Below are 27,344 nucleotides of genomic sequence, written 5' to 3' on the forward strand. Positions count from 1 at the left end.
ATTTAATTAAATTAGTTGTCTGGAGGAAATACAGAGGACAGTGAGTTATTGATTTGATTTTAGTAAATTTGTTTTAATATGCAAGATTACATTTTTAATAGTTTAAATTATCAGTGTTTCACAGTGCAGTTAATTATTTCTCAAATTGCATATTGTTCAAGACTGCTAATTTGATATCTGCGGCTGCCTGACATGCATTCTGCCATTCACAGTGCCTGTGACTCGTAGGGAGCTTGCGGCTGCCTGGGCTGTCCAGCCCCAGTAGGCACCTTTGGGTGCTGCCAGTTTTGATTTACATCTATTTGGCTTCGTGTTGTTCCCAGAGGGTCTGGCAAATGCCTGTCCTGGGCAGCTCTGCCGCTGCCTATGCTGGGGGTTCAACATGGAGGCACAGTGCGAGCCCCGAGCATCGCCTAAGGGAAGGCAGCAAACTTCCTGCCTGTTCCACCTGGGAGCAGGGTGATGTTTTGGCAGCCATCTGCTGCCCCCAGCTTCCCTGGCCTGGAGAGACTGCCAGAGTGACCGGTGGGGAGGTAGGCAGCAGTTTGCTGCCCTGCCCGCCTGTAAGGGTGGTGAGGCTGGCAGGGTGGCTGCCCAGGTGGGCAGTGTTGGTACATAGTGGCACACAATGCGTTGTTATCTTCGTACACTGCAGGGGAAAGATCCACCCAGCAGCCTCATCTGCCCATTCCTGTGTGGTGAGAGAGGCCAAGGTGGCGGAGAGGGAACAAATGGGAGTTCTGGTATCTTGGCAAAATGCTACGTAACCTACAAAACATGCCCTCCCTCATGCCAAGCTCTGCCCCAGAGACAGGGAGAGGTTCTTAGTCCAAGCTGTGCCCATAGTGCGTGGCTGCTGGGTGTAAAGCAAAGACAACCTTGCTCATCCATGGCCATTCCCACTTTTCACTGTGGCCTCAGCTGCTCACAGCACCCCTGCACATAGGCTTGGCTGGGCTGGAAGCACAGCGCGGGGCGGGGGGGTGTTCTTACTTCCCAAACGCAGGTGAGCATGAGAAACCAAAGGTGTTGGTTTAAACAACGCTGACCTAAAATGAACAAGTTTTAATAGGGTAGTAACATGTAGCATGTTTTACTAAGTGCCTATTTGTGCTTGGTACTGCTGGAACCTGACATGCTGGCTTTGGCTGTGCCAGGGGTGTTCACAACCATGGGTATAAGAGTGGCCTTCAGCATCTCTGAGTGACCCTTGCCAGAGGAAGGAGAGGCACCATCTAAAATTAATTCAGCTCTGCCCATGTGTCAGGGGGTGATTTACTCCCATCCTTAGTATTTGGAAGTCAAACTTAATGAAAATAAGTAAGAGATGTTGAATCCTCTCCTTAGCTAATTTATCAGCTTTTAAGTCTGAATATATGCATTAAGCTATGTATTTGTATTGCTGCTGGAAAGTTGGCAGTGTAGTTAGTTTTTCTGTTTTATACTCAACATTAAACTGTTGTAATGCTTTAAAACACCTGGAGAACACAAACCAGTCTTTTAGAAACATGCTTAATAACTCTGTTTAGTGAGATAAAAAGAGCAATAAAAGGGTTATCTCCTTGAGCAAACCCCAGACATGTCTGTAAGTACATCCTGCTTCCAAGTGCCTGGTCGGAGACATCACTGAAATAACATATGTTAGGAAACTAATACCCTGAATGGTTAGCACCAGAAATATGAATGTGGGGGATAAATTTAGCTGTGATGGCAATTTTGTTCTCTTAAGATATGGTGAAAATAATCAGTTAAAGCTTCGACATCTAAAAATGGTTCATCCCATCTGTGCATGCATGTTCACTGTAGCCCTTGAGCATCTTTGTCCTTTTCTCACCTTGCGTCAGACACATGGACAAATGCAGGAGCATTGCTCAGGAGTGATAAGGTTCCATGGGAATGGGTAGATGAAGGGGTGCTATGAAGGGTATGTCTTTCTCCTCTGGTTTCTGTGTTGTAAATCACCAAGACCTCTCTCCAAAAGTTCAGTTCTCACTAATGTTTCTCCCTTCTCATAGTGCAGCCACTGTGCTGTGGATAAGAATGGATAAAGAATATTTAGCAGCTAGCGTTCCCTTTTCTTGTCAAACACACAAATGTTAGATGTAATTAAATGAAAAATAACTTTTATGAATAGCTAGGTAGGCATCCAGAAAGTGAAGGACTTCAGGATTAAGCTCATGATAAAGTGTGAACGATGGAGCAATCACTGGGGCTTTTTTCTTTCTTTAGCAATGAATCTCTTGTTAGGTTGAGTTACTCTCTCAGCATTGTATTTTCTCAATGGCATCCTTCAGGCAGGACCTGCTTCTGTAAAGGAGCTATGTGTCCCCGGGGAGCAAATATCAGCCATGTGTCCTGTGGGTGGTGGCTGTTGGGGCACCTCACCCGTGGCCCAGAGATCCTGTGCTCCAGAAACCACCACAAGCAGGAGGTCAGCACCCACCACCGGGGAGCAGGCGAAGGTCTGTAAATGGTTATGTGCTGCCTTCTCCTCTGTGGGCGCTTAGGGAAAGCTGAAATCAGCCTAATGAGGGTGGGCAACCAGGAGCCACTTCTGGGAAGCAGTGGGAGGATCCAAGCTGGTAAACGATTTCAACAGGATAAACACATCACTTTCTATCAGTCTCTTCTCATTTGGGAGCAGGCCTGTCTTTTCTTCCCTCAATTAAGCTCAATTATGCGTAGAAAGACAAAATCCATGCATTTCCTCTTTAAAGTTACAGAATAAGAATTAGTTGAATAGGTAGGCTCTTATTTTTCTTGTCTGTCCTGTGGGACATTTTCAGAAAAACTTTAGTAATGTATGCATAAGCAGCTTTCCAACTCGCTGGTAAATGATTTTACTTTCTTAGCTCTCAATTTTTATTAGATTTGAATTTTTGTTCTCATTTCGGTGCATGAAAGTGCAAAAGGCTGCTTTGAAACTATACCCTTTTTGGCAAGTGTGAAATAAATGATACCCAACCCCTATTAGGTTAAAAATGAAATAATCTGTTGTACGTATGTGAATTGGACTCCAAGGTTTAGGAAATTGTAGAGTGGCAGGAGGTGATGGCGTAGATTGTTGGAGACTAATTCCATGCTCTGTATTTAAAATTCAGTATTTTGTGAGCATGTGGATCCTATAGCTTGATTGAAGCTGTACACTGTACTCTGTGAATGAAGAGTTAGTGTTAATAGCTGGGGTGAACCAAGATGTTTCAAGCTTCACTTTTTGCAACAGTCAAGTTGAAATTCTCCTAAATTACTGCAAGGGTTGCATGATATTTTTTCTTTCTTGTCACATTACTGTGATGTTGCCACCCTCCCTCCCAGTGGCGATGTTGAATCTTTCATAAGAGAAAGATCGTTATGTGTAATCAGGCAATTTAAACAAATGATCTCTTAGCTCAAGGAGACATACACTATAATATAAAGTTGCTGAAATGAAAAGCTGTTGCTCCAAGCACATCATACTGTATTTTTGTGTTATTAAAAGCTCTCTTGTTTTGGACCAGAAAATGGCTCTGGCTGTCAGAAGTTTGGGGTTTTTTGCTGATCACTAACCTGTTGGCTGGTGCTTTGATGACAGCACAACAGTGACGGGGGTTAGGGAGTATTAATCTGTTTTATACCCAGTCGAAGTTTAAATGATGTTAACTAGCTTCCTTGGAATAATGAGATACTATAAGCTCAAACCCAGCTATATGTCAGCACACTTAAGGGAAAAATCTGCAGCTAATGACACTTCAGAAGGTGTTACTACCTACAAGGCCAGTTGTGACTGGTTATTTCCAGGCAGTGCAGACACACGAGGCACGTGGAAGGTGATCCTTTGCTGCTGATGAAGTAAAGGGGTTATTTAAAAGGTATCACTTAAACTACAGATTTGGAAACACGATAGGTTGGTTTCTTCGCATGTACCTATTGTTTGAGGGGGAAAAAACCCAAAGTATGCCTTAAAAGTGTTTTCCATGGATAGTCTGTGGCCAACTTCAAGCTCATTCCTGCAGTCGTCTGCAGGGCTGGCTGTGGTGGGACATCCAAGATGTGGGGAGGAAAGGGTGAGGCTGGAAAGGAGGAAGTGGGAGTGAGCTGATTTACCTCCTGCCACTCCTGGAGTTGCTTTTGAAATTCTCCCTTCCCCTCTTGGCCCTTTCAGAGTGCAGGTTACATTTCTGTGGTAGCCAGTAAACATTTGGGCTGTCCATCATTACCCTGGTGCCTCTTCTGTGATCTCGTTACTTCCATGTAAATAAGTGATGAGTCTGATTAGAAGAGAAGGCTTTGCTCCAAATTGCACTGACTCAAACAGCCCAGAAATAGACTTTTTAAATCTCCAAGTTCAGCAGAGTGGGTGGAAGTGTGGTATTTTAGGAGACTGATTTGTGATTTTGAACAGCATCTATCATATAAACACAGATGGGGGGTGGGGAATCAACCGTGTGTTAACTTATTTAAAATGCAAGCAATTTTTTTTTTTTTTTTTTTTTTTAATGAATGACTGTAGGCCATTTTAACAGAGCAGGAGATTTCCTTTTTCCTCTCAAGGTTTAAAGAATCATAGCAAGCTTCAGATCTTTCATGTGTTCTGCACTCTGGAAAGATGAACAGAAATGTCCAGACTTGAGCACAGTATCTGCTGCAGTTCCTGCCTCAACAGGAGCCACTTTTGTTTGAAAGTCAGTTAGTAAGTCTGTCAAAAAAAACCCCAAAACCCAGAAAACCCCAAACCTGACTTTTAAGTAAGACATAAGATGATATATAACATTAAATACCTTAAGTTCTCAAGCTTCATAGTCTTTCATATGTTGGAGCTGTTGGTGGGCAGAGAGGAGGCTGTTATCAGTGTGAGCAGTCAGAAATTCTGACATGTCCTGCATTGGTGTCAAGCTGTCTGTTGAAGTGAGGAATGCGTAAGTGCAATATCACTCATATTCCCAGTTTATCTGAAAAGATATGGAAAAGCCATATCCTGTTTCCCTGAATTTGAATCAAAGAAATGTTTCACTATTCTGCAAGGTGGAGAACTTCAGACCATGAGGGATGCTCAGGCTTACCCACCCACAGCCAGTGTGGTGAGTAAAGCCATGGCAGAGAGCTTACCCATGCAGTACCAGCACTAACAAGCGTTTGAAGAAGCCTCTGGCATGGCCTGTGGTGGCTGGTGCCAAAGGGCTGACACAGGAACAGCTTGAAGGTCAGGGGCAAGCTCAAGTCTTCCTGATGTAGTAGAATTGTGATGACTATAGCGTGTATTTAGAAGAAAGTTTGTGTCTGCTGCTTCCCAGACAGAGGCTATCACAAAACTTTGTCTTAACAAAAAAGAATGATTGACATTTTTAGACAAATTGCTTGCATGATGGAGGAGAAAGGATGTCTGTGCCTTCATTGATCACAGGCTTGGCTTTCTGATCAATAGAAAGTTTTACATACACTTGAGTGACGTTCAACTTAACAGCCCATCCTTGAAACCAGTCAGCACTAATACAAACTGATGGTTTCCCAGAACACTGCAGTGTCTGTAACTCGTACAGAAGGAGGCTGGCAGTCGATCCCCTCTCTACCATATTGCTATTTAGACAGTTCATTTGTCAGTGTGACTCAGTCATTTCTGTACAGATCTGAGCATAGCCAAAGCATGCCTTCATCATGAGGCGTAACTGTGGACCAGGCACAAACCAAGCTTTTATTTACTGAAGGAATTCCATAAGATTATGTAACTCTATCAGGAAATCAAGAGAACAACAGCAAAATCTCATTAACAGGGAAAGATACAAGTGTGGATAGGAAATACATTCAGATTTCTTAAAAATTTGTAGATGGACTTCTCTTTTGCTGACCCATTAGCTATGGATAAAATTTGCCTGGGAAAAAAAAACATTAGTTCAGCTAAGCAACCCTGTTTGCCTCAACTGTAAATTAATAATCTGAACATTTTTTGTAGTGGTTAGGTTGGAAGGAAGTTCTTTGTTTTGAAAGGTAGGCTCTTTTGTGCATTTTTTCTGTCTGGCTTTGAGGAAGAGATCTGCAGATCATAAAAAGTCATATCAGAAACCAGTCAGACTTCGAGGACTTGTTTTACACATAGCAAACCTACTAGCACAGTTACAATTTGTCCATGTATGAATAACCTTGCATTTGAAGGTCTTTTCCGAACTAGTCGATTCTATTATTTGCATGTGGTTCTGGAATGGGAAGTATTTTCTAAATGTCATTTTATAATTCCTGTTACGGTACCTTGTATTTAAGGCAGTGGGGCTATTTTCATTCTTCTTTCAAGTCCTATTCATTTAGTCCACTGAAATTTAAATACAAAATGTAATGCAAGTTGTATTTCTTTAAGTAAACTTCTGTCAATGTGCAGGCTTGAACCATGTGTGGAAATCCCCACGCCCCATTTCCCAGACTTAGCAATACTTGTAGGAGACAGGACTTATGGCTTTGGCAGTCTTCCTCCCAACAGAAGACCTGAAATCAAAACAAGCAAGTAAGTATGACAAGGAAATGCTGCAGAACACAAAGCCCTGACAGGAGCACTTGTCAGAGAGGAGCAGACACAATATAATTTGCCTCCAAGTGAAGATGGTTTGAGCTAAGGTTATTCCCTGTGGCCTCTGCCCATAGGGTAGGGATTTTAATAGCTCTGGAGGCAGAAGCAGAAGGGGCTGGCAGCATTATGAAGAGGATAAGGGTGTTTGCTTGTGCCCTCTTTGTTTCTACAGATACTTTCCGAGTTGCTGGCTTGAGCATTGCATTTACTCTTAAATAGGGCCTTTCCTTTATGTATCGCAGCTACACATTTGGTTGGTTCATTCCCTCCTGGCTCCCAAACACTTATAAAAAACTTGCTGTAATGAGACTATCCTGATGCACTCACCTGACACCACTCCTGCGTTTCTGCATGGTGGCTAAAGAAGTGCATGTCCCTCATAGCTGCTGCTGATCTGTGCATTTACACAAGCATGCAGGCACCAGACATTTTCAGACTGTGGGGACATCATCAGGGACATGACTGTGCAGTAAACCCAGCCAAGAGCCTCCATGTTGCTCCTAGAGGAGAGGTTAGCTCAGGCTTGGGTTTAGTTTTGCTTTGGTTGCAAGATGCCTCAATATTCACTGTTGGCGGAGAGCAAGATAAGTACGTGTCCCTTCAGCATTTTATGAAACAAAGTAATGCAGATATCTATAAGTGAGACATGACATGAAGCGTACAGATAGTAAGTTTGGAATAGTTCTGGGAGTTAAGAATTTACATGTCTTTATTAATTATTAGATGTTATTAGTGAATGACTAAGGAACTGGGAAGCTCTAAGCGTTCTTTTGAAGTAGTGTACCCAAATTAGGCTAAATAAATAAATAAATCTAAAAAATGTTGGGGAATGTCTGCTCTAATGAATTTTCTAAATACACAAATCATGCTTATTAAATCAGTGGATCTTTTAACTGTAAAAATATTAGTACTGTTACACTAGGGAAATCCATTCAGAATTATAAGATATTTGGAATCTCTTTTTATATTTCATTTCAGTGGAAAGGTTGTAAGTTTAATAGGAATAAAAAAAAAAAGTAGGCTTTGGGATAAAGTTTTAAAAGCCAGCTTTCCCCTTTTCTTTGTGTGTGTGCCAATTTTCAGTAAGAACTGCGTTCCCCTTTTAGTCTTTTTAAAATAAACTACACGTATAACAAGATGTTGAAACTTATTTATGGTATGTTAGCACTAAGGACAAGTTTTTAAGGGGTCATAAAACATATTAGTTTCCACTTTATGGTGGCTGAGTTGCTTTTTCTGCAATTTAAATTTGACGCTACGAAGGGATAGATGTGATGTATGTAATGTTCTGTCCGTCATTGTAATTTCTTTCACCTTAATGCAGCCAACAAAGCCTGTCTTTCTAGTAGGAAGAATCTCACCTGGAGAATTTCCCTTGACCTGTACTGTGAAATTCAGCAATAGGTACAGTAGTGTGACTGAAGTAGCTCTTCTTATGGCAAAGAAGGCAGCATAAGGTGCTACTTTCATTTACCCTTTTATCTCTATTTCAGTTTACAGTATTTATTTTATACCACTTGTGTGTTCCTTCATCAAAATATTTAGGGTTGTGTACAAATAAGACAGAGTTCCCCGTTAGTATTTAAGAAGCAGTACAGAAGAGTATATTGTTTTATTATTAAAATACAATTTATGAACCAGAAATGATCATAGATGCAAATTTATACTTTGCACATTTTTTTCCTTAATAAGAATATGTATATTTTCATCTGGGGAGAAAGCAGCATTAAAATGAACGAGCCTGGGGAGTATTGCCACACATACAGACACACACACTCGTACACTTGCATGCACAGAAAAGCCACAGTGAGCTGTGTGCTCGAGAAGCAAACTCCTTTGAGTGGCCCTTGAAAACCCATACTAGCTTGGGAAAGCTGAAGCCCTCCTTGTTCAGCCATCAAGGGACTGATCCCCTGCAGTGGGGATCCCGTGATGGTGGCAAAGTGGGTGTGCTGAGAGCCCACTGTATGTCTGCTTTTGGAACTCTGGGTCTTACTGGCTGGGACCAACATCTCAAGAGGAGGGGCAAGGGATAAATAACTCCACTCACCAGATGGGTTTTTCCAAGCCCTCATAGCTCTAATTAAAATGGGTGGTCAGGAAAAGCCTCCTCTCTTCCATTTCCAGTGCTACCTACACTGCAAACAGAGCTTACCAGTGAAAAAATGCCCGAGTTTGAGGGATTAGCAGTAAAAATCAATGTATTTTTTTAGACTGAGGTGTAGAAATGTGGTCAAATACTTTTTTTTTTTCTCTTTTTTTTTTTTTCAACTGTGATTAATAGCTGTGGGTGCTGAATGGGGTATCTGTGGAGGGGAGTGTGATGATAAACAACATGTTTGGTGCCACAGCTCTACTCCTACTGGAGCTCACTGCAGCAGGGACAAAGGCTTTAGGCATACCATAGTAAAACCTGCTTTGAAGAATTATGAAGTAAGAGACTTAACATGTGTAAGAGTAGAGTTGTTGTGTTCCTTACCATTTCATCAGGGACTCTCAAGGTAATTGCTGCTGTTTAAGTAGTTTTCTATTATTTTTATCGCATTTGCAAATGTGGATTTTTCATAGGCATTTAACTCTCTGCCTTGAACCTGAGTCTGAAAATTGTGTCCCCCGGCATCTGGGACAGCTCAGGTTAGAGGCTGACAACAGTATCACACCTGATCCATGTGAAATGGGAGATGTTGCCTCTGCTTCTGTTGGGTCTGGATGAAATTGGTAGTGGGAAAATTGCAGTGAAGTGGGACTTGGTTCACAGTGATGGTGAGATGAGCTGGAAGGTATTGTGTCCTGATGGCAGCTCCTTGCTTGAAGGAAAGGAAAAGGCTACTCACTGTTCATGGCAGAGGGTCTGGAGGGATGTGGCTGTTGGTCTGACTATAGCAGGTGGGACAGCGAAGCTGTTTTTTTGTGAGTTTTTTTATTACAGATCTGTATTTGACCAGGTGGTTTTGACTAAGCAGAATGAAGAAGGGCAGTGCCCTTCTGCAATGGGAAATGGACAATGTGGAGTAGACTGAGGTACGGTGTGTTCAGTCTGCTGGTGCATGTAAATGGTCTTTTACCAAAGCAAGAGGTAGTGTAAGGGGTTATGGCCTCAGTGCCAATGTGCAGGTCCTACTCATCTACTTCTGTTGTTCCCTGTTTGGTTTTATTAAAGTTTATGTAAATTAATTTCAGAATGTTCCCTTTTCTTTGTGTCATGAGTCCTTGTTAGATGTTAACCTTTCAGCATCCTCATTAGCTGTCTCAAGACAGGGCCAGCACATGAAAACTATTTTACTAGGTGTCCTGCTTACAGAGAAACTTTAAGGCCCTAGGGTGAAAATGGTGCTCTATTTATTTATTTTATTTTCTTCTGGACCTGCATTCTCTGTGCAGAGCCCAGCGTTTAACTTCATGGTGCTTTGGCTTCATTCTGAAACTTCATTTCATTGTAGCCATTTCTTTACTTTCAGGGAACAACAAAGGCCTTTCTGGCATCCCTTTGGCCTGTCACCATCCTGCCACCCCAGCTCTGCCATGTGCACCTTGTCCTGCCAACTGCAGCTCTTGGGTCTGCTGTCTTCCAATGCAGAGCCCAGTGTCCCATGTGTTTGTAAATACTGTGATACCTGAGGCTTGTGTACCTTCCCTCACCAGGAACCTGTGCTCAGAAAGGCATAGGGGGTAGCAGACCTTTCACTAGTACAACTTCTACACCCAGAGTTTGGAGGAAGGTGTAAGAGATTGCAAGTATTTGAGTAGCAGTTTAATCTTCTTACTTGGCGACCCACCAACTTTTCATGGGTCTCTTGCATCAGTGTCTTTGGGTAGCGTCAACCTGGTTTTGCATTTAGATCACTTCACAGCTTGCAAATTTGACTCATAGAAAATCCTGGCCATGAATTGTACGTGTGTTAATTCCCCCTTTCTCTACTTTACTTGTTCTTGTTTCAGTTTGTTAGGGTTTCAACACGTACGCGTTTCTGTCATCCAGCAGCATTCCAGATGGAGCAAGAACATTTAAACTCTTGGTTGCTGAAGTAAAATACATGATTTTATGAGCAACATGAGGAATGCCAGATTCACCTGTTTTGTTTCATTTGAGCTTTAAAGCACCTGTTTACTTGTAGTAGATCTATTTTTAAAAGAAGGTGCAGACATTATGGTGACAGTTGCCTTAGGAATGCATATAATAATGCAGGGAGGAGTGCACCCACAGGGAGCTGGTGCTTGTCATCCCCTATCCCTGTCCGCAGGAGCTGGTCACCTTGCAGCCCATGTCCTTGTGCATCTCCACTTCCCTCACCTCCTCATTTCTCTCTTCTTTGTACCTGTGCTCTTGTCCTACCGGAGTTGGAGTGGTGTGGGCTGGGGCTCAGCCTGGCCAGATCAGGTAAGGGTAGGAATCCTTGGTGCTCCCAACCACTTCCAGTGGAGCTTATTGCAGATGATATATCTGGAGCACATCAGTGGGAGCTCTGCCAGGTGGGATGTGTTGCTTGGGCTGGGTGGTGTATACCCTAGCAGTCTCATGTCCAGGCAAGCTCCAGGCAGAAAATGCAGAAAGATCCCCAAACCCCAGTCCCCTTCCTGCATTTCTGAGGTGGAAGCAACAGTTGGAAACCAACAATATTGAAAGAGGTTTTTTATTTGTCCAAAAAAAGGCAAGAGGAGGGTGAGGAGGCACAAGAGATGGGTTCCCTGTACTGGGGACACAGGAAGGTGGCACAGCCTGCCACAAGGCATAGTGGGACTAGCACACACCCAGCAATGCTGACTGTTTCCATGTGACAGATCAGTGGTTATGGTGCTTCATGGTGAAACCAGGGGAACGGAGACCTGGATGTTCCCAGTGCCAGCCATGGTTGGGACGGTTTTGCACCAGCATGCTGGGAAAATGTGGTTCTTACGCTGAGCTGAAGTGCTGCTGCAGCGGGTCTGGTGCGTAGCACAGAGCAGGGACTCTGCAGCCAGGTATCTCTTCCATGGCAATCTCTAAATACCTGAACACTTCACAGCTTAAATACTATGTATTGCAATTAAAAGGAAAAAACGAAAACCAACCCAAACCCCAATACCCTGCCCTCTGGGGTTTAACCTTCAATGGCAAGCTGTAAGAAACATCAGCAAGAATATTGATCCCAAATCTGTATTGTAAAGTGTGGAAATAGGGTGTCTGCAGGCCAAGTTTTATGAACTATAAGCTTCAGGTATTGCATGTATAAGATGTTGATCTTGAGAGCAAGCTGAAGCATTGACTACTTTTTATTACGCTATACACTTGTATTTATTTACATAACAGATTATGATGGGAAATATCTCTCTCCAGTGCAGTCTGTGAATTAGAAACACAGGAACTAAATATGAGCACTGGGAATAAATATGCTCTGGCCTGTGAGTCAGGTGTGTGGTCCATGGGAAGGGCTGTGATTAGCCGCTACACATCCTATGGTCTTCCTTGTCTTACAGAGATGAGGGTTTTATTTACAACACCCCCTTTCTTTCCCTTGTTGCAGTTACATTAAGTTTTGCTGTAGTGTGTGAAGAGGCAGGCCTGTTAGCTGTGCACAGATTTACGGCGCGAGTTTAAGCTGATGGATACTTATCAAGCAGGCTGTATTTGGTGATCGTCCATCATTTGCTCATTAAACAGTGTATCTAAGTGATTCTCATTTCCTCCCTGCCATGTCTGGAAAGGAGGAAACTAGACACATTACGGTGGAATATTAATGTCCTGGAGGATTTAGCCACCCATAATTAGATCTCCTTTGCATAAACCTGCTAGTGCTACCTTATTTTGTTGTTTGTCTTGTTCTTCTTAATCACCTTCACATCATCTTCTGTTCCTAACGATCTTTGTCAGTTTTTCTTTGTAATTCTGTCCTATTTGTCTCATCCATCTTCCCTTTTTATTTTTTGTCTTTTTTTCCCTTTTTTTCTTTTCTCCTTCATGGTTTGTTTTATTTTTTTTTTCTTCTCCTTTTTTCCCTGACCTAGAGAGCACAGCAGCCTGGGTTTCCCTACTCCTCCCTCCTTCACACAAAAAGGCTGACTTTGCCAGCAAAACCTACAGTCTCTGCCAAGCCCCGTTACTGACTTGGGAGAAAAGCAGCTAGAGAACTTGTGCAAATTCAGGCTCTAAACTAGATAAATAAACCATGTCAGTACACCCTCTTGTCTTATGCCCTGTCCTGCTAGTCCATATGGTCCTATGTAAGGTGGAAAAATCCCTCCTGGCTGAGGGCCACCAATGGTTGAATGGGCCATGCACTGGAGAAAACGAGGTGGCTCTGGAGCAGTGAGTGATTGTGCTGGAGACCATGCACAGTTCCCATGGGGAATCCCAGGTTAGGGCATGGGTGAGGAACACACTGTCACCTCTCTGGGTATGCCCTGGTGTCCCAGTGCTCCTTTCCACCAGCCACCGGGGAGAAAATTGGCAAAGCATTGCCAAAGCTAAATGGAAATGATCACGCAAACAAGCAAATATCTAGTAAACATGGGGAGAGCTGGCAGGAATCGTCTTGCAAACCTGATTTTCCAAGGGAGTAAGTCAGCTCAAATGGCTGGTGTAAAGCACCCCTGGCTGCTTCCACCAGGTATCTTTTTGCTCCACTGAATGCTGGTATGGAGGCACCAAGGGATTTCACTTTCCTTTTACGTGCAAGGTACGGTAAATGCATCAGGATGCACTCTCAATACTCTCACCTATTCTCAATACACTAGTGAAGCCCCACACAACTTCCAGTTGTGCTGCTGAATATGCAGGTTTTCCTCTGCACGCTGCTCGGAGGAAGCCCCAGCCTGCTGACAAAGATGGGCAATGGTTCCCTGTGTGTTCCTTATGGGCAGCATGCCTGGGCTCAGGGCTTGCTCTGCACCCTGCTGTGCTCTGGGCAGTGGGATGCAGCTCTGCCACAATGGTGCTTCATTTAAAACCAAATGTGACCATTTTTCACACTGTTATTTCCTTGCAGACTTCTGCCTCACTGGTATGAGGAAGTGGAGGATCTAATGGGGAACATATGTATGTCAGGATGATGGAGCTAGGTTTTTTTCACTGATGTCCAGTGATAGGACAAGGGGCAATGGGTGTAAACTGGAGCATAGGAGGTTCCGTGTGAACATCAGGAAAAATTTCTTTACTGTGAGAGTGACAGATCACTGGAACAGGTTGCCCAGGGGGGTTGTGGAGTCTCCTACGTTGGAGATATTCAAGGCCCGCCTGGACAAGTTCCTGTGTGATGTACTCTAGGTTACCCTGCTCTTGCAGGAGGGTTGGACTAGATGATCTTTGGAGGTCCCTTCCAACCCTTAGTATTCTGTGATAAGCAAGAGAGAGGGAGAGCCTTGCACTAAGCTGGGAGGTGATCTGAACAGATGGGGTTACCTGCCTTTTGCTCAGAGTAGCCATTCCCAACCTATTTTCTTTATTTGCTGTATGCCATTGCTGGTTGTGGTAGCAGCTCCTTGTGCCATGCAGGACTGAACTTCTCTGGGTGAGATCAGAGGTATTCTCCTCCTTTTTCAGTCTGAGGAGCAAGCCTATCCTCCCCTCTCCAAAGGACAAACTCCAGATGTGCATGGAAAATACCAGGCTGTTTAAAGAATTCAGATTGTTAAGATCCTTTGTGCTCCTGCCATGCCAAGCAGCTGGAAACTGGCTAATTTACAGTCCTCAGTCTAAAAAGTTTTGAGCATCCTCAGTTCCCTTTGACTTTGTGGAAATGGAAGCTGCTCTGCATTTTGCAGGATTAAGAGCGCTGTATCAGATCCCAGGCTGCAGGAGCTGTGGGATGAGTTGCTGTGGACAAATGGCAGTTGGGTGGCATAATTCTGTGTCCTAGCCTGATTCAGGAGAATGTAATTTCATGTGATGGGAGAGATGGAGCAAAGGCTGGGTAGGACAGCACAGAGATGTGTGTCTGAAAAGCAGCAAAGAAGCTTGAAAACTACAGAAGATCACAGAGCTCTTGCTTCTGAGTATCTACAGTGAGGTCAGGGAAAATGCACAATTACTGTGTGACTGGCTTACTATGCGGATTGGTGCTGAAGTATTTCTCCAGAGGGAAAGCTGTGGATCTTGATATGTACATTGCAGTTAATACACAGCCATAGGTGAGATTTCTCCAGGTTTATCTGAGAGTGTTCTGTCATCAACAAAAACTGACAAAATCCTCCAAACTAAAAAGTGGCACCAGCATTTTCTGCACTCAAGCTATTTTGTACTTGTTTTCAAAGGCTGGCCCTGGTCCTGAATGCAGCTCTTGGTAACAGTCCCGATTCAGGAGAATTCCCCTGTCAGCGGGGGCGCTTGCTTGTGACCCAATGTATTTTGCAGCAGTTTCTCAAACTGTCACAGTTCCTGACATTTTAGTTAGCATACTGTGGAGTTTTTGTATTTTGCAAAGCATTAAACTGGTCCTTGTGGTCCTTGAAGCCTGTGTGATAGGATAAGGGAGCATACACATGCCGTCTGAATTACTGAGGGGCTGTTGCTCACTTGTAAAGCTTGATTGCATCTAGAAATCAACATTTGGTTCAGACGCATCTTACTTTGATAAGGTTAACTTCTTCCCTGGGAGTGATAAAGTGTTAAATAAGCACTGTGACTGTGAATAGAGTTCAGGTAATGGTAGTCCCATAAATAGATGCTCTGACTCTTAGAAGAATGGCTGCTGAATCTCTTCAGAAGTATCTCTGATCACAAACAACTGAAATCTTGGAGCCTGCAGCACCTGTGACTTAGCAATTAAATAGTTATCCTTGGAGAACACCTGAGATGAGTGGGGAAAATGCAAATATTTAGTGCATGGGAGTGCTGCACTGTGATGCTGCCGTTGGCCATGGTTCCTCCCCATGTTGGCCCTGTTCTTGCTCTGGCTCTTGCATTTGGGATCCCACAATCAGTTGGAGCAGAACAGAGGTCTTCTCCAGGCATGACAGCAGTGAGTCTTCCTGTGCTGGGACAGAGCAGGGAGTGAAAGCAAACATGAGTGCCCCTGCTGCCAATGATGTCCTCCCTGCACCAGGCCATGGGTGGGCAGTGTACGAAGTTAATGCTCTTCTGAGTTGATTAACAATAAGTTTTTCTATGCTGCCAGATCAAGGCTATTTTCAAGTCAAACCCAGTCTTCCTGAAGTGTTCCAGCTTCACAGATGCCCCAAAATTTTAACAGAGGCATATCTGTTGTAGCAGGCATGCTGTTGAGTGAGTTTCTTGTAGGTAGCTCATAACTATCACCCAGAAGGAGGCAGCTACATGAGTGTAGCTTTTTATTTCCAGTATTTTATTTCTGTATGTCAGCTAATACTATGAATCATTTACAAAAGAGAAGAAAAAAAGTTAATGCCTTAAAAATAGAAATATAGTGCTGTGAATGTTGATATCAAGGGTCAGTACTTGACTTGGAAACTGTTTTCTTGCCCATCTCTTTTTCTAATCAACTGTGTAGTGAATTTGGCACTGGGAGAGATGTGTACCCTCTCTGTTGGTGTGGTGTGTTGCACCTTGGGTGTCATTCTGTTGATCACACATGGAGCAGAGTGGGACTGAACTTCTGTCCTCTTCCCATATTGTCTCTCTGTTACTGAAGGAGAAAAATACGTTTTCCAAAGCATTTGAAAATGATCCTTTGGATGGAGAGAGCAGACAGAGACAAGAGTAATAGTGTAATTGCACAACAGCTTCTATGGTTCAAACCATAGCTTAATGTGCAGGCACACAACAGAATGTGGGAGGAGATCAGGTGAGTTTATGAAGGAAAATGGGAAGTGTCCATTGAAAACATGTTAAGTACCCTTGTGAACATTCTGCCCAAAGCTTAACATCAATGATTTTGAATGTCTTAATTTGCAATGAAATGAAAATGCCTCTGAAACTTCAGGAAATGCTGAGCATTCACCATTATGTCACCAGGACTCCTGTAATGTGGTTAGTGTTGATACAAGATCTTTAGTTGCTTTATAAAATCTTGTCTCTCCATCTTAAGCTGTGCTTGCTGCTTCCTGTGGTATTCCCAAGCTGCGGAGTATTTCAGGTGTATGGGTGGCTTCTGCCCATGCTAAACATCAGCAGCGTCGGCTTTTGAGTCCACATGTTCAGGGTGGTTAAGTAGTATGGATTCAGGTGTCTGGCCCTTGACTTCAGTAGGTATGACTGTGGCTGGTGTGTCTCAGAAAACATATTTTCCTGGTAATGAAACAGGAATTATTTTACTGTGCAATTTATTTTGGAAATGATTGTGTTGAATACTTTTGTCTTGGGTTCAGCAGTTGCAGTCGTTTTTCTTCTTCTTGGTAGCTGGTGCAGTGCTGTGTTTTTGACTTTCAGCCTGGGAACAACGCTGATAACACCAATGTTTTTAGTTGTTGCTCAGTAATGTTTACGCTGACCAAGGACTTTCTGAGTCTCATGCTCTGCCAGGGAGGAGGGGAAGCCGGGAGGAAACAGAGACAGGACACTTGTCCCAAACTAGCCAAAGGGGTATTCAGTACCACAGCACGTCATGCCCAGTATATAAACTGGGGAGAGTCACCTGGGAGGCCCGGATCGCTGCTTGGGTTGGGCTGGGTATTGGTCGGTGGGTGGTGAGCAATTGTATTGTCCATCACTTGTGTTTATTTTTTTTCCCCTTCCTCTTCCCTTTCCTCTCTTCCTTCTCCTTCCGTTTCCTCTTCCTCTCCATTTTATATTCTCTACCCTTGTTATTTCCTTTCTAATTATTATTATTATTATTAGTTTTGTATTATACTTAGTTATTGGATTGTTCTTATCTCAACCCGTGGGGTGTACATTCTTTTGATTCTTCTCTCTGTCCTGCTGGGAGCGAGGGGTAAAGCAGGGAGTGAGAGTGGGTCTGAGTTACTGGCTGGGATGAAACCATGGCAGCTTTGTACCTTTTCACTGGCATTTTTTCCCATTACTGTTACTTCCATAATAGCATCCACAAAGTGGGAGTTAATGCACACTAGTCACCTGCATCAATCTAGGTCAAGGAATGATGAGAAAAATATTAAGAAGAGAAAACTTTTAACTGAAAAATCAACTTAAGTGAATTTCTCCCTGGCTAATATTATGGACTAAGGCTTTGTTTGACTCGGTTCTCAGCAGTGAGAGCTGGAAATTCCTTCACAGCCATAGCAGCTGAATCTGTTTTGGATCCACTCTGCCCTCCTAGGGAGGCTTGGCCAAGCCCTGAGGCAGCTTCTATGGTGTCTGTCCCCCAATGGGGGTCTGTAGGACTCCTCCCCTCCATGCACAGTGTCATGTTGCCCCATCTCTGACCTGCCCAGGAAAGGTGCTACTTCCCTATGAGTCCAGCAACAGCTGTGTGACGCTGAGGGCAAATTTTAGTTGCAACTGCTTGGGTGTCAAAGTTGAGTTTGGGAGGAAGAAACTGATTGTCTTTCCCTCTGACACCTGTCTTCTGCTCATTGCTGAAGATGAGGTAAAGCCAGCAGTGATAACACTTCAAATGCGGGCTCCTTAAATAACAATTTATATCCTGAAGATTAAGGTGATCACAGAGGAACCTCTTAGCTCTTGGTTTTATACCCATTATGCAGAGGGAACAGAAGCACAGTGAAGATGTTTCCCTTCAACACTTGGTGCCTGATCACCTATTTTTTTTGCCTCAGCTTCACAGACACCCTTCCCCTCCAAACCTATAGGGCTCTTTAATTACACTGGTGCATAGACCCAATCTTTCTTTGTTGGATGTGTCATGCTTTTGCCCTTTGTTTCTCTGTGCCTGCTGCCTAGCTGTCATGGCTTAAGCCCAATCAGCCACGCAGCTCTTGCTCACTCTGTCCCCTTCCTCCCCCCACTCCCAGAGGGATGGGGAGGAGAATCGAAAGAACGCAACTCCCACAGGTTGAGATAAGAGCAGTCCAGTAACTAAGGTATAACACAAACCACTGCTGCTACCACCAATAATAATAATGATAAGGGAAATAACAAGGGAAGAGAATACAACCAATCACCACCCGCTGACTGATACCCAGCCCAACCTGAGCAGTGATCTAGCACTTCTGGGTAACTGCCCCCAGTTTACATCCTGGGCATGACGTGCTGTGGTATGGAATACCTCTTTGGTCAGTTTCGGTCAGGTGTCCTGTCTCTGCTTCCTCCCAGCTTCCCCTCCTCCCTGGCAGAGCATGAGACTCAGAAAGTCCTTGGTCAGACTAAACATTACTGAGCATTACTAAACATATTGAACATTACTGAAAACATCGGTGTTATCAGCACTATTCCCAGGCCAAAAGTCAAAACTACAGCACTGCACCAGCTGTAGAGGAGCTGTAAGAAGGAGAAAAATGACTGCTACTGCTGAACGCAGGACACTAGCTTAGTGGGTGAATGGGCAGGCAGGTGAGGATCGGCTGCTTGAGTCAGGGCTGCCGACTGGGCGTCACTGTGGCTATGCTACTCCATAAACTCACCTAACACCAGTCCTGAGAAGTGCCAGCCTGGCTTTGTCCAGTGGTCATGTCCTGCCTGGACATGTTTCAGTACCCCCCACCAGCACTGTGGTGAGCAGTGTGGGGTACCGGCTCCCTTCTGTCAGTGCCCCTACCCTGTACTCGCTGTCCAAGGGGACAACTTCTTATGCTGTCCTGCTGCCCAAGAGGAACAGCAGCCCAATAGCAGTCTGTAGGACCAGACTCAGCTGTTACTTTTTGTTATAGTAGATCCTATGAAAGATGGTGGTTGCTTAGAATATGTATAAAGGAAAAAGAAAAAAGGGAAATAAGGGTGTATGTGAGCCGCAGCTGCAGGGAGATGTGTCTTTGCCTAAGCTCAGGAGGCTCCATCCCACCGGCCTCCTCCTTACATGGAGGTGCAGTACTGTCATCTGTGTGGTGGGTCAGTGCAAATAAAGCAGAGGACTGAAACCATGAGTGCAACAATAGAAAGGAATTTAAGTGTTGTCATCTTCACATACATATTCTCTGTCCCCCTTTCAGTCATTAGGGAGCAAAGCAAATTAATGCCAACAGAGGGCTGACTCAAACCTCTGCCCTCATTTAAGGGATCCCAAAAACTATAGGTTTGTTACGTGCTGGAGCCAGCTGCCCTACAGCAGCTTAAGGACTAGAGCAGTCTCCAGTGTTTAACCACCACGAAAAGCTGTGTGTTCTAAAACTGGCAATGACCAGTGCTGATCCCATATACTTCTATTGACTAGGACTGAATTTATTGCAATTAAGTATTTTTAGCAGACTGATTTTCCAAGATAAAATATAAAGAAACAAAAAATACTCAGCACAAAGGCAGTAATATAAAAAACTGTTCAAGCAAGACAACAAAATAACAGTCAAGAATAAAGTAAAATTGAAACATTCCATTTATCTATTTTGAGTAAGGTACATAAATTGCTTATTTACTTTTGGAGCAGAAACCTCCGAGATATATGTAGATTTTGATGCTGAAACAAGAGATACTTTGTATGAGAGTGAAACTGTATTTAGGATAACTAAGTCCAGAGTTTTCCTGTTAAGAGATGGGTCAAAATGTGGACAAGATGGTGGTTTGCAGAAGACAAAATGGTAGGTGAGTCCTGAGGAGAAAGTATGTGTGAGCCAAGCCTGCTCTGCAAGTCAGGGAGTAGTACCAGTAACAGCTTCAGTAAGGTCCTAGCTCTGTGCCTGTTTTTTCTGTCATTCTGAAACTGAATATTATGTGGCATTACCTTTATGCTAACATAGGCTTTCTGCAAGGAGTATAACGATGTCTCAAGTATGATTTTTTAAAAGAAGGGGCCAAATTCTGTGTTTCTCCATTAGTAAACTTGCAGACTAACAGGGCCAGAGGTGTGCCCTTCTGTGGAGTAAGGATCTGTTTGAGGTATGAACATAAAATCAAAATTTGACAAGGCACTGCCTATGTAAATTATCTTTTCTGTTCCTAATGCGACATGATGTCAGCATTGACATCAGCCTGATAGGTGAGCTTATAGAATGCCTTAAGTCATTAAAAGAAAGGGGAGGAAAGCATAAAAATCAAGAATCTTGTGACAGAAGTGTAAATATCAGTGTAAGTAATCACTGGAGCAGGTTTGAGGGCGTGGGCATAGGGGTTGTATATGGTCAGCAGTGGCTGTGCTTGTATAGTTTGGATTCCAATTGCAGAATTATGTAGAATTTGTATTTGAACCCAGCATAATTTAGATAAAAGGGTTAGAGATTGTTCAGTGCATGGGATAAATACTTTTCATCAGGAAGTAAAGCCTCATTATCTGCATTTGTTCAGTGTCATGGTGACAGAGTAGGCACATGAAGATGATCAACTTTTGCAATTAAGAAGAATGTCTCCAGTTACCTCTTTCAAATGCCCAGTCTGACATTAGTAACAGCAGGATCAGGCTCTTTTTACCCTGCTTGTCGTCAGTTGATCTCTTAGTTATTTTCAAGATTGTAAGAATCAAATGGCATTTTATAATTCTTAACAGGCAGAAGGTTATGGCTACATCACTTGCAAGTGCCGAGCACCTGGCTCTGACAGTTTTCACATCAGCAAGCCTTAAATGCACTTATTTATGACTACCATATTACAGAACATGGTTGTGCATTATAATAGTGGTTTTTAATTCTGAACTATGAAAGATACTGAAGCTATCACGAGGTTCTGAATATGGCTAATATATTAGTATGTTAAGATGAGATAAGTCAGGCAATTTTCCATTCATAGGACAGTTCTTTGCTATGGTCTGTTACAGGTCTACGTTTTACAAAGGCAGTTTTGCACATACAGGTTGTTGTGAATATACAACATTTCAGCTACGAATACTTAGCAGCTAGTGATATTTAAACCTCTATTAATATTTCACATGAAGTCACTGTTACCTGTTCAGGAAGAAATTGCAAACAGAAATCCCATATTTAGGTTAAAACGAAGGAAAAATTTCTTTACTAAATTTCTACCTTATGAATTATTTTATAGAAAGCAGTAAGTTCTTTTTCACCAGTGCAGAAATCTGTTTTAATATTTAATGTCATAGTGGACCTAGTTTTCTTTCCAGTTGGTTTATTTAGTAATCACAACTTATTTTTGTTCTTTTTCAGTTGAAGAGGGTGAATCTTCAGATTTTGCATTGACCTGGGACTCATCAGTGACTCAGTCAGGTAAATATTTTAAGTTCTTCTGATTGCAAAAACTGCCAGAAAGCTGCCAGGCTTTTTACAGGAACTGTATTTTGTATGTCACATTCCTGTCTCAAATCCAAGACTACCCACTGCAACACAATTTTTATATCAGTTCCATATGGTCAATAAAATCTATTACATACAGAGACTAATATACTCTTATCCTCCAGAGAGCCATTCTTTCTTCTTGTGGGCATACTGAAATGGGTTGTGATTTCTCCAGTATAACCACTTTGAAGTTTTCTGCAATGGGCACTGTTGAACATTCATTCCAATCTAATTACATAAAAGCTGCTTTAATAGGAATTTTAAACCTTGGTCTCAACTGGAATGTGTGTATTGCTCCTTTTGGAAGAAATTGGAAAGTACTGTCAGGGCTGGAGAATGAAAGTGGTACATTGCCATAGTAGAGAGATTTAACATTTGAACCAGCTTTTGGTCTGCGTGGTAGTAATATCACTTAAACATGTGTCTGGGGGTTGTTCATCTGTGTTACATTGGTAATTTGAATAAAAAGAGGCTCAAGAAACTGAACAGGTTTGTCTGTACTAGTGTAATATGTACTGATAATGCAGACATGGGAGTAAGTATCAATTACTTTGTGTTTAAAGTAATTAGCCCCATCTTAGTCACTCTTTGTGCCCTGTGTAAAGATATTTCACTGTCTGTTATGCCTTTAACAGTTACGAAATTATCAGAGTATTTCTGATTTTAAACCCACTAAGTGTTTCAGTGCTCTCTTCACACTGGACTTTGCATTGGTATGCTTTTAGAAGCTCAGCAGTAATGTGAAAACAGCTCAGAAATGGAGCGGTAACACGAAAATTACAACGGTGCTGCATTACTGGTTAGCATGGGTTTTATGAGAGTCACGGGGAGGCTGGCTCACAAGAGACTTTCCTTATGGAAGTCAGAATCTAGCTGCTCTTGAAGGCATAAACTGTTTTTGTGTGGCACTTTGTGGCATTTCACTTCGTACCAACAGCAGTAGTTTGTGCTGGATGCATCTTCTCTGGGCACTACGGCTGTTTGTAAGGGCTTGTGTTTCCACTGGTCTTTGATAGCAAATATTGCTGCTGCTGCTGCTGCTGCAAACCCCCAGCTGTGATGTCGAAGGCCCCTTTGTGCCTGGAGCTAACGGCGCATGAAAAGAGCACTCTCCGGTTCTCTTGCTTGACCTTCGTCTCAAACAGCAGCAGAGTGAAGTTACCGGTGTTATTATCACAAGTCTTGAATTGTATGAAATTTAACACAGGCTGAGGTTCAAAACAGCAGCAACAACAACCAAAATGATTTCTGTGCAGAAGGGGAGTTAATCTGGGATTTGTAGATGGTATTGGTAACTACACTATAAGTAAAAACCATCCTGTGAAAGGCTTTTCCCAGATTAGTTGTCTTCTCCATTTTTCTTCATTTACTGCCATAATTACAGCTCTCATTCAAGACATCAGAGGTGGGATAGAATGTATTGTATGTGTGATTTATGGCAGCTTAAGGAAAATGTGTGCTAATAGGGGGATTTTCTTCTCAATATGTTTAGTAGCTACAGATGTCAATCTCGCATGTGTATAGAGATGCAGTACAGTAGCCTATCAAGACAGGGTGCAGTGCGTGGGACAGAAGTTGCAGACTGGAATACGACTGTTGAACTATATAGAAAAAACTTAAAACATCCTAATACACGGTGATGCAGCTGCGTGGAGTCACTGGTTCTTGTGCAGTGTGCTTCCAAAGCTATATTCAGTAACTGAAAGCAGTCCCTCAGTCCCAGTATGCGAGACTTTCAATATGTTCTTTTATGATCTTCCTGTTTGCATTAGCTCCAGTAGTGTGATGTTGAAGTTCAATAAAAGGTGAAAAAACATGCTTCAACTTCTTGTTTCATGCCCCTTCCTTCCCTGGCCCAGAATGACAAAATTGCCTCCCCTTCCTTGACTCCCCCTAACAGAAAAAAACACCCAAAAGGCCGAACCTGTCTTGTTAACTCTGAAACATTTGCCAGATGTTTCAAATTAGCACATTTCTCTCCCTTCTCCTCCTGTATGTGTTTGTACATCTGCGTGTGTGTGCAAACACATACAAGGTAGCTTCTGAACAGTCCTGTTGGCACTCTGTGCAGCTGCTGTGTAGCGGCAGGCAGTTCCAGGGTTTGTAGGGACAGCAAGCGCAGGTAGAATGTGCATCTTTAACTTAATTTTTTTCATAATACTACCAAAATATTCATATCGGTGCAGTTGTGGGGACAGAAGGTGCTTTCGCTGCTGTATCTTATTTTGCTCATCAAACTTATAGAAACTATACTGGAAATGTTTTTTGTGAGTACAGGTTGAATTTGCAGGTGTGGGGCTTGTCCAGGTCACTGTGACAGCTCTCAGTGCCCATGTCAGGAGCAGGTGTTTGTAGCTGCAGGGCAAGACATGTCGAGTTCTGTGTCTTATGGTGGGTTTCTCCACTACTGCAGTGTGCTGAAGATGTGTGGTTTGCGCATCCCTGGCCGGGTCGTGGCACTGGGCAAGGGGCTGCTTATGGGAGCTGGTTAGTGCAGCTCATGGACATTTGGCAGCGGACATGTTGGCAACAGAGATCCTGTGGTTGGGTGGGCCTGTTTGGTGATAGCACAGGACAGTGTCCTTTTTTCTATGTTATGGTATGTGCACAAGTTGCTGTCTCCTCTAGTTCAACTGCTCATTAGTGGTAAAACCTCCAGAGGTGAAATGCTTTTCAGGACCCTCAGCATAGTTGCACTGAGTAATTTATTCAAGTACTTTAAATACAACTAGAAATAGTCTTATGATTTTTTAAATTCTTTTTTTTTTATGACTACAACTTAAAGGCTGCACATTACCCTAGAGAATCAGGAAAATCTATAAAGAGCTTGTGCCAGGGTAAATAATCTGGGTGTCCAGCAGCCCTGTTTAACAATGGGCATATAGCGAATTTCCTTCCTCTTCAGTTCTTGTAAACATCTTTTTCCTTAATGTAAAAGGAAGGAAAAAAAGCTTTTCCTTTTCTCTCTTAATCTGAGAACTTAGCTGGCTGTTAAATAGCAGGTCAGCGGTGTTTTGCTGTGTAAGAGGCAGAGATGTTTTCTGTCCCAGAGGAAGAGTGCAGCTGAGTACTCCTTCCCTCTGTTTTCCCTCTTAACAGCACATGCAGCCCTTGAAGCCTGTCTGTCTTGCTTGGAAGGTGTTAGGAAGGGTGGCAGAGCTGCCGGGGGCCAGGCAAGCGTCCACCTCTGCTGTGCAAAAAGGGTCTTTAGCTGCTTCAAAGTCAAGAGGAAAATAAAATTCCATATTTGCAATACAAGAGTCCAGCCAGATAATGCTGCATTGCTGCTGTAATACATCACGGGAGTATTATCTTGAGGAGCAACAAGGGACATTTTAAAGAAGTAAAAATTCTTACTAAATATATAGAGAATTTAAGGCATTTTAAAGACCTGTGAAAGCATTTTACATGGGGGTTGCTGGGGAGTTTCTCATTAGCCTGACTGTGAGGCCCCAGGGAATCTTGCCCGAATTGTCTGGGGCAACAGAGCAGATTCTGCCTTCCCCTTAGGAGCCTGCAGACCTAAAAGCCTGATTTTTTGTGTCTGCTTTTGAGGTATGTGAAGGTGTCTTATTTTTGTATGCAGCTACAAGTTATCTGATTGAGAAGGACTTTGGGAAATAGGGGACTAAGGAGCTGTAGCCTGCATACTGCGGACAAATGGCATTGGGTATGTCTTGTACATGTTTGCAGAGCATGGAGGGATCTTTGCAGTGGTTGTCACTAGAAGGACCTCTCCGATGCCGGTGTCCAACCATTCACTAACACACAATGTTAGTATCATGGAATTACAACATTCCAGAAATCATGAAAATAAATTACAGATTGGTATTGCCCTCTTTCCCCATTATCTCCAGATTGCCAGCAAGCTCACTGCAGCAATGGGGTACATGTGTGAGGGACACCTTGACAGAGCACAGCATGGGGTACAGGGGGGAAGCCACAACATTTTAGGACACGTATGTTCAATGTTTTGCCATTACAAGTTTTCCTATGTGCTTGTGTTATACAGAACATGATTTCAGATTTTTAATTGCCTTCTGCAATTTCTGTTAGAGTTTTCCATCTTTAAGGAGGGGGGAAAAAAAGTGAAGAAAAGGAGAAGCAGCATCTTTGAAATCAACCACAAAACAAAAGAAAACCTCCCTGTGGTCACTCCTTTTCCCCTTTCATCTGCTTTGTGTGGTGTCTCCAGCTACCTAAATCACAGTTTTCACTTAGTGTCTTCAGAGAAGAAACATCTTGACACAGTTTGGAGGCTTATTTTTCACTCAGGGCTGCCATGGTTCTGTGCTTTGGTGTTTTTAAAGCCATTGCTGCTGCTGGCAATTCCCTGTGCTCTCTTCCACTGTTGGTCTTCTGATCCCAGTGCTGCTGCTGTCTTCTCCCAAAGTATTGACGATTTTTGTTCTCCTCTAACTGTTGTATAGGGTTGGGTTTAATTTTGGTTGCCAAAGGCGCAGAACAGATGAGAAAGCCGGGGTCTCATGAAGCAGACTTGCCCCTGTAAGTATTCATGAGCTAACTTTTCCCCCTTTTCTTTTTATTCCAATAAACTACAGAAAATGTGATCTCTCCTCACCTTTCGCCTTTTAGAAAGGGGAAAGCTGTCCCTACTCTCTGCCCATCTCTGCTGCCAGCTCCTGCTTGGGCATGGGCTGTGTCAGGAGCAAGTGAGGAAGGTCTGTGTGAGAGAGACTGCCCTCCCATGGCACCAAGCTCTTTTTGTCTGTTTCTACATGTATTGTATTTTATTTTATTAAACTTATAAGTGGCAGAATGCTGAAAAAACCCACCCAAACACCCTCAACATGAAGTTCTGGGATCTCTGCTGCAGAGCATTGAAAAGGTCAGCCGCAATTCAGTGGGCATTAGAGACCTGTTATCTAGCAAGTACTCTGAAATCACCCATCCTGTGTGCCTTCACAAGCTTAGGCGTTTTCTAAATGCTGATTTCATTGGCAAATCAATATGAGAAGATTCTGATTTTGGTGCGTAAGGATTTCTGAAGAAGTAAACCTTTGAACTTAATCACCTTTGATAACTTTTGTTGAATAGTTTTTCATATAACATGAAATTTTTGATCTCAAGCCTTTGACATTCTCATGTTGGTTTTAAAACCACATCCTTGTCTCTGCATGGACCTGCAGGATGCAGCCCAGTCAGTATAGTCTGAGGTCCTCAAGATTTTAAATATCTGCCTTGGAAGCAGCCAAAATGCAAATAAAAGCAAACTAGAAATACAGCTAGGGAGGTTTCTAGATTTGGCTGCTGTGTTCCTTATTTATTCGAAGTTGAACTTTTCCTTGGTAATGTGTGGATTTTTATGTTGTAACATAGTTATGTGTCTTTTCGGAGGAGGAAAAAAAGTATTTCTCCTTTCCTAATTATAAAATTTAAGTTTTAACTTCAGTCTTTTACTTATAAATATGAACTTTTTTAAAGAAAGTACTTCTGATAGTGTTTTCTCAAACAGAAGGGGAAGTGGGATGAAGTACATGACACTCGCATAATGTGGTGGCGGGTGAACATCCATATTGATATAAGATGTAAGATTTTAGAGCAGGGGTAGTATAAAAAGAACCAATAGGAGTAATTATAACCCCTTCACAGATTACTCTGTCTGCAGCTC

At 42.9% G+C, this 27,344-nt stretch overlaps 1 protein-coding gene across 5 annotated transcripts in view; it reads left to right on the forward strand.

The window, feature by feature from the left end:
- The window catches only part of ZNF423 (zinc finger protein 423), a 235,321-nt gene that overhangs the window by 21,517 nt on the left and 186,460 nt on the right, over window positions 1-27,344 (forward strand). For 4 of the 5 annotated variants that reach the window (XR_009962012.1, XM_062604901.1, XM_062604898.1 and 1 more), the window contains exon 3: window positions 21,584-21,643. The exons of the other annotated variant lie outside the window; for it this stretch is intronic. Coding sequence is in view for 3 of the 4 variants with exons in the window: in XM_062604901.1 (XP_062460885.1) it covers window positions 21,584-21,643 (60 nt within the window). In the remaining variant the exon portion in view is untranslated. The remainder of the gene's footprint in view (window positions 1-21,583; window positions 21,644-27,344) is intronic. 5 annotated transcript variants of the gene reach the window in all.

Source organism: Pezoporus occidentalis, unplaced genomic scaffold, assembly GCF_034315485.1.
Source record: "Pezoporus occidentalis ecotype Australia unplaced genomic scaffold, CSIRO_AGI_Poc_V1 ctg89, whole genome shotgun sequence".
Classification (NCBI taxonomy): domain Eukaryota; kingdom Metazoa; phylum Chordata; class Aves; order Psittaciformes; family Psittacidae; genus Pezoporus; species Pezoporus occidentalis.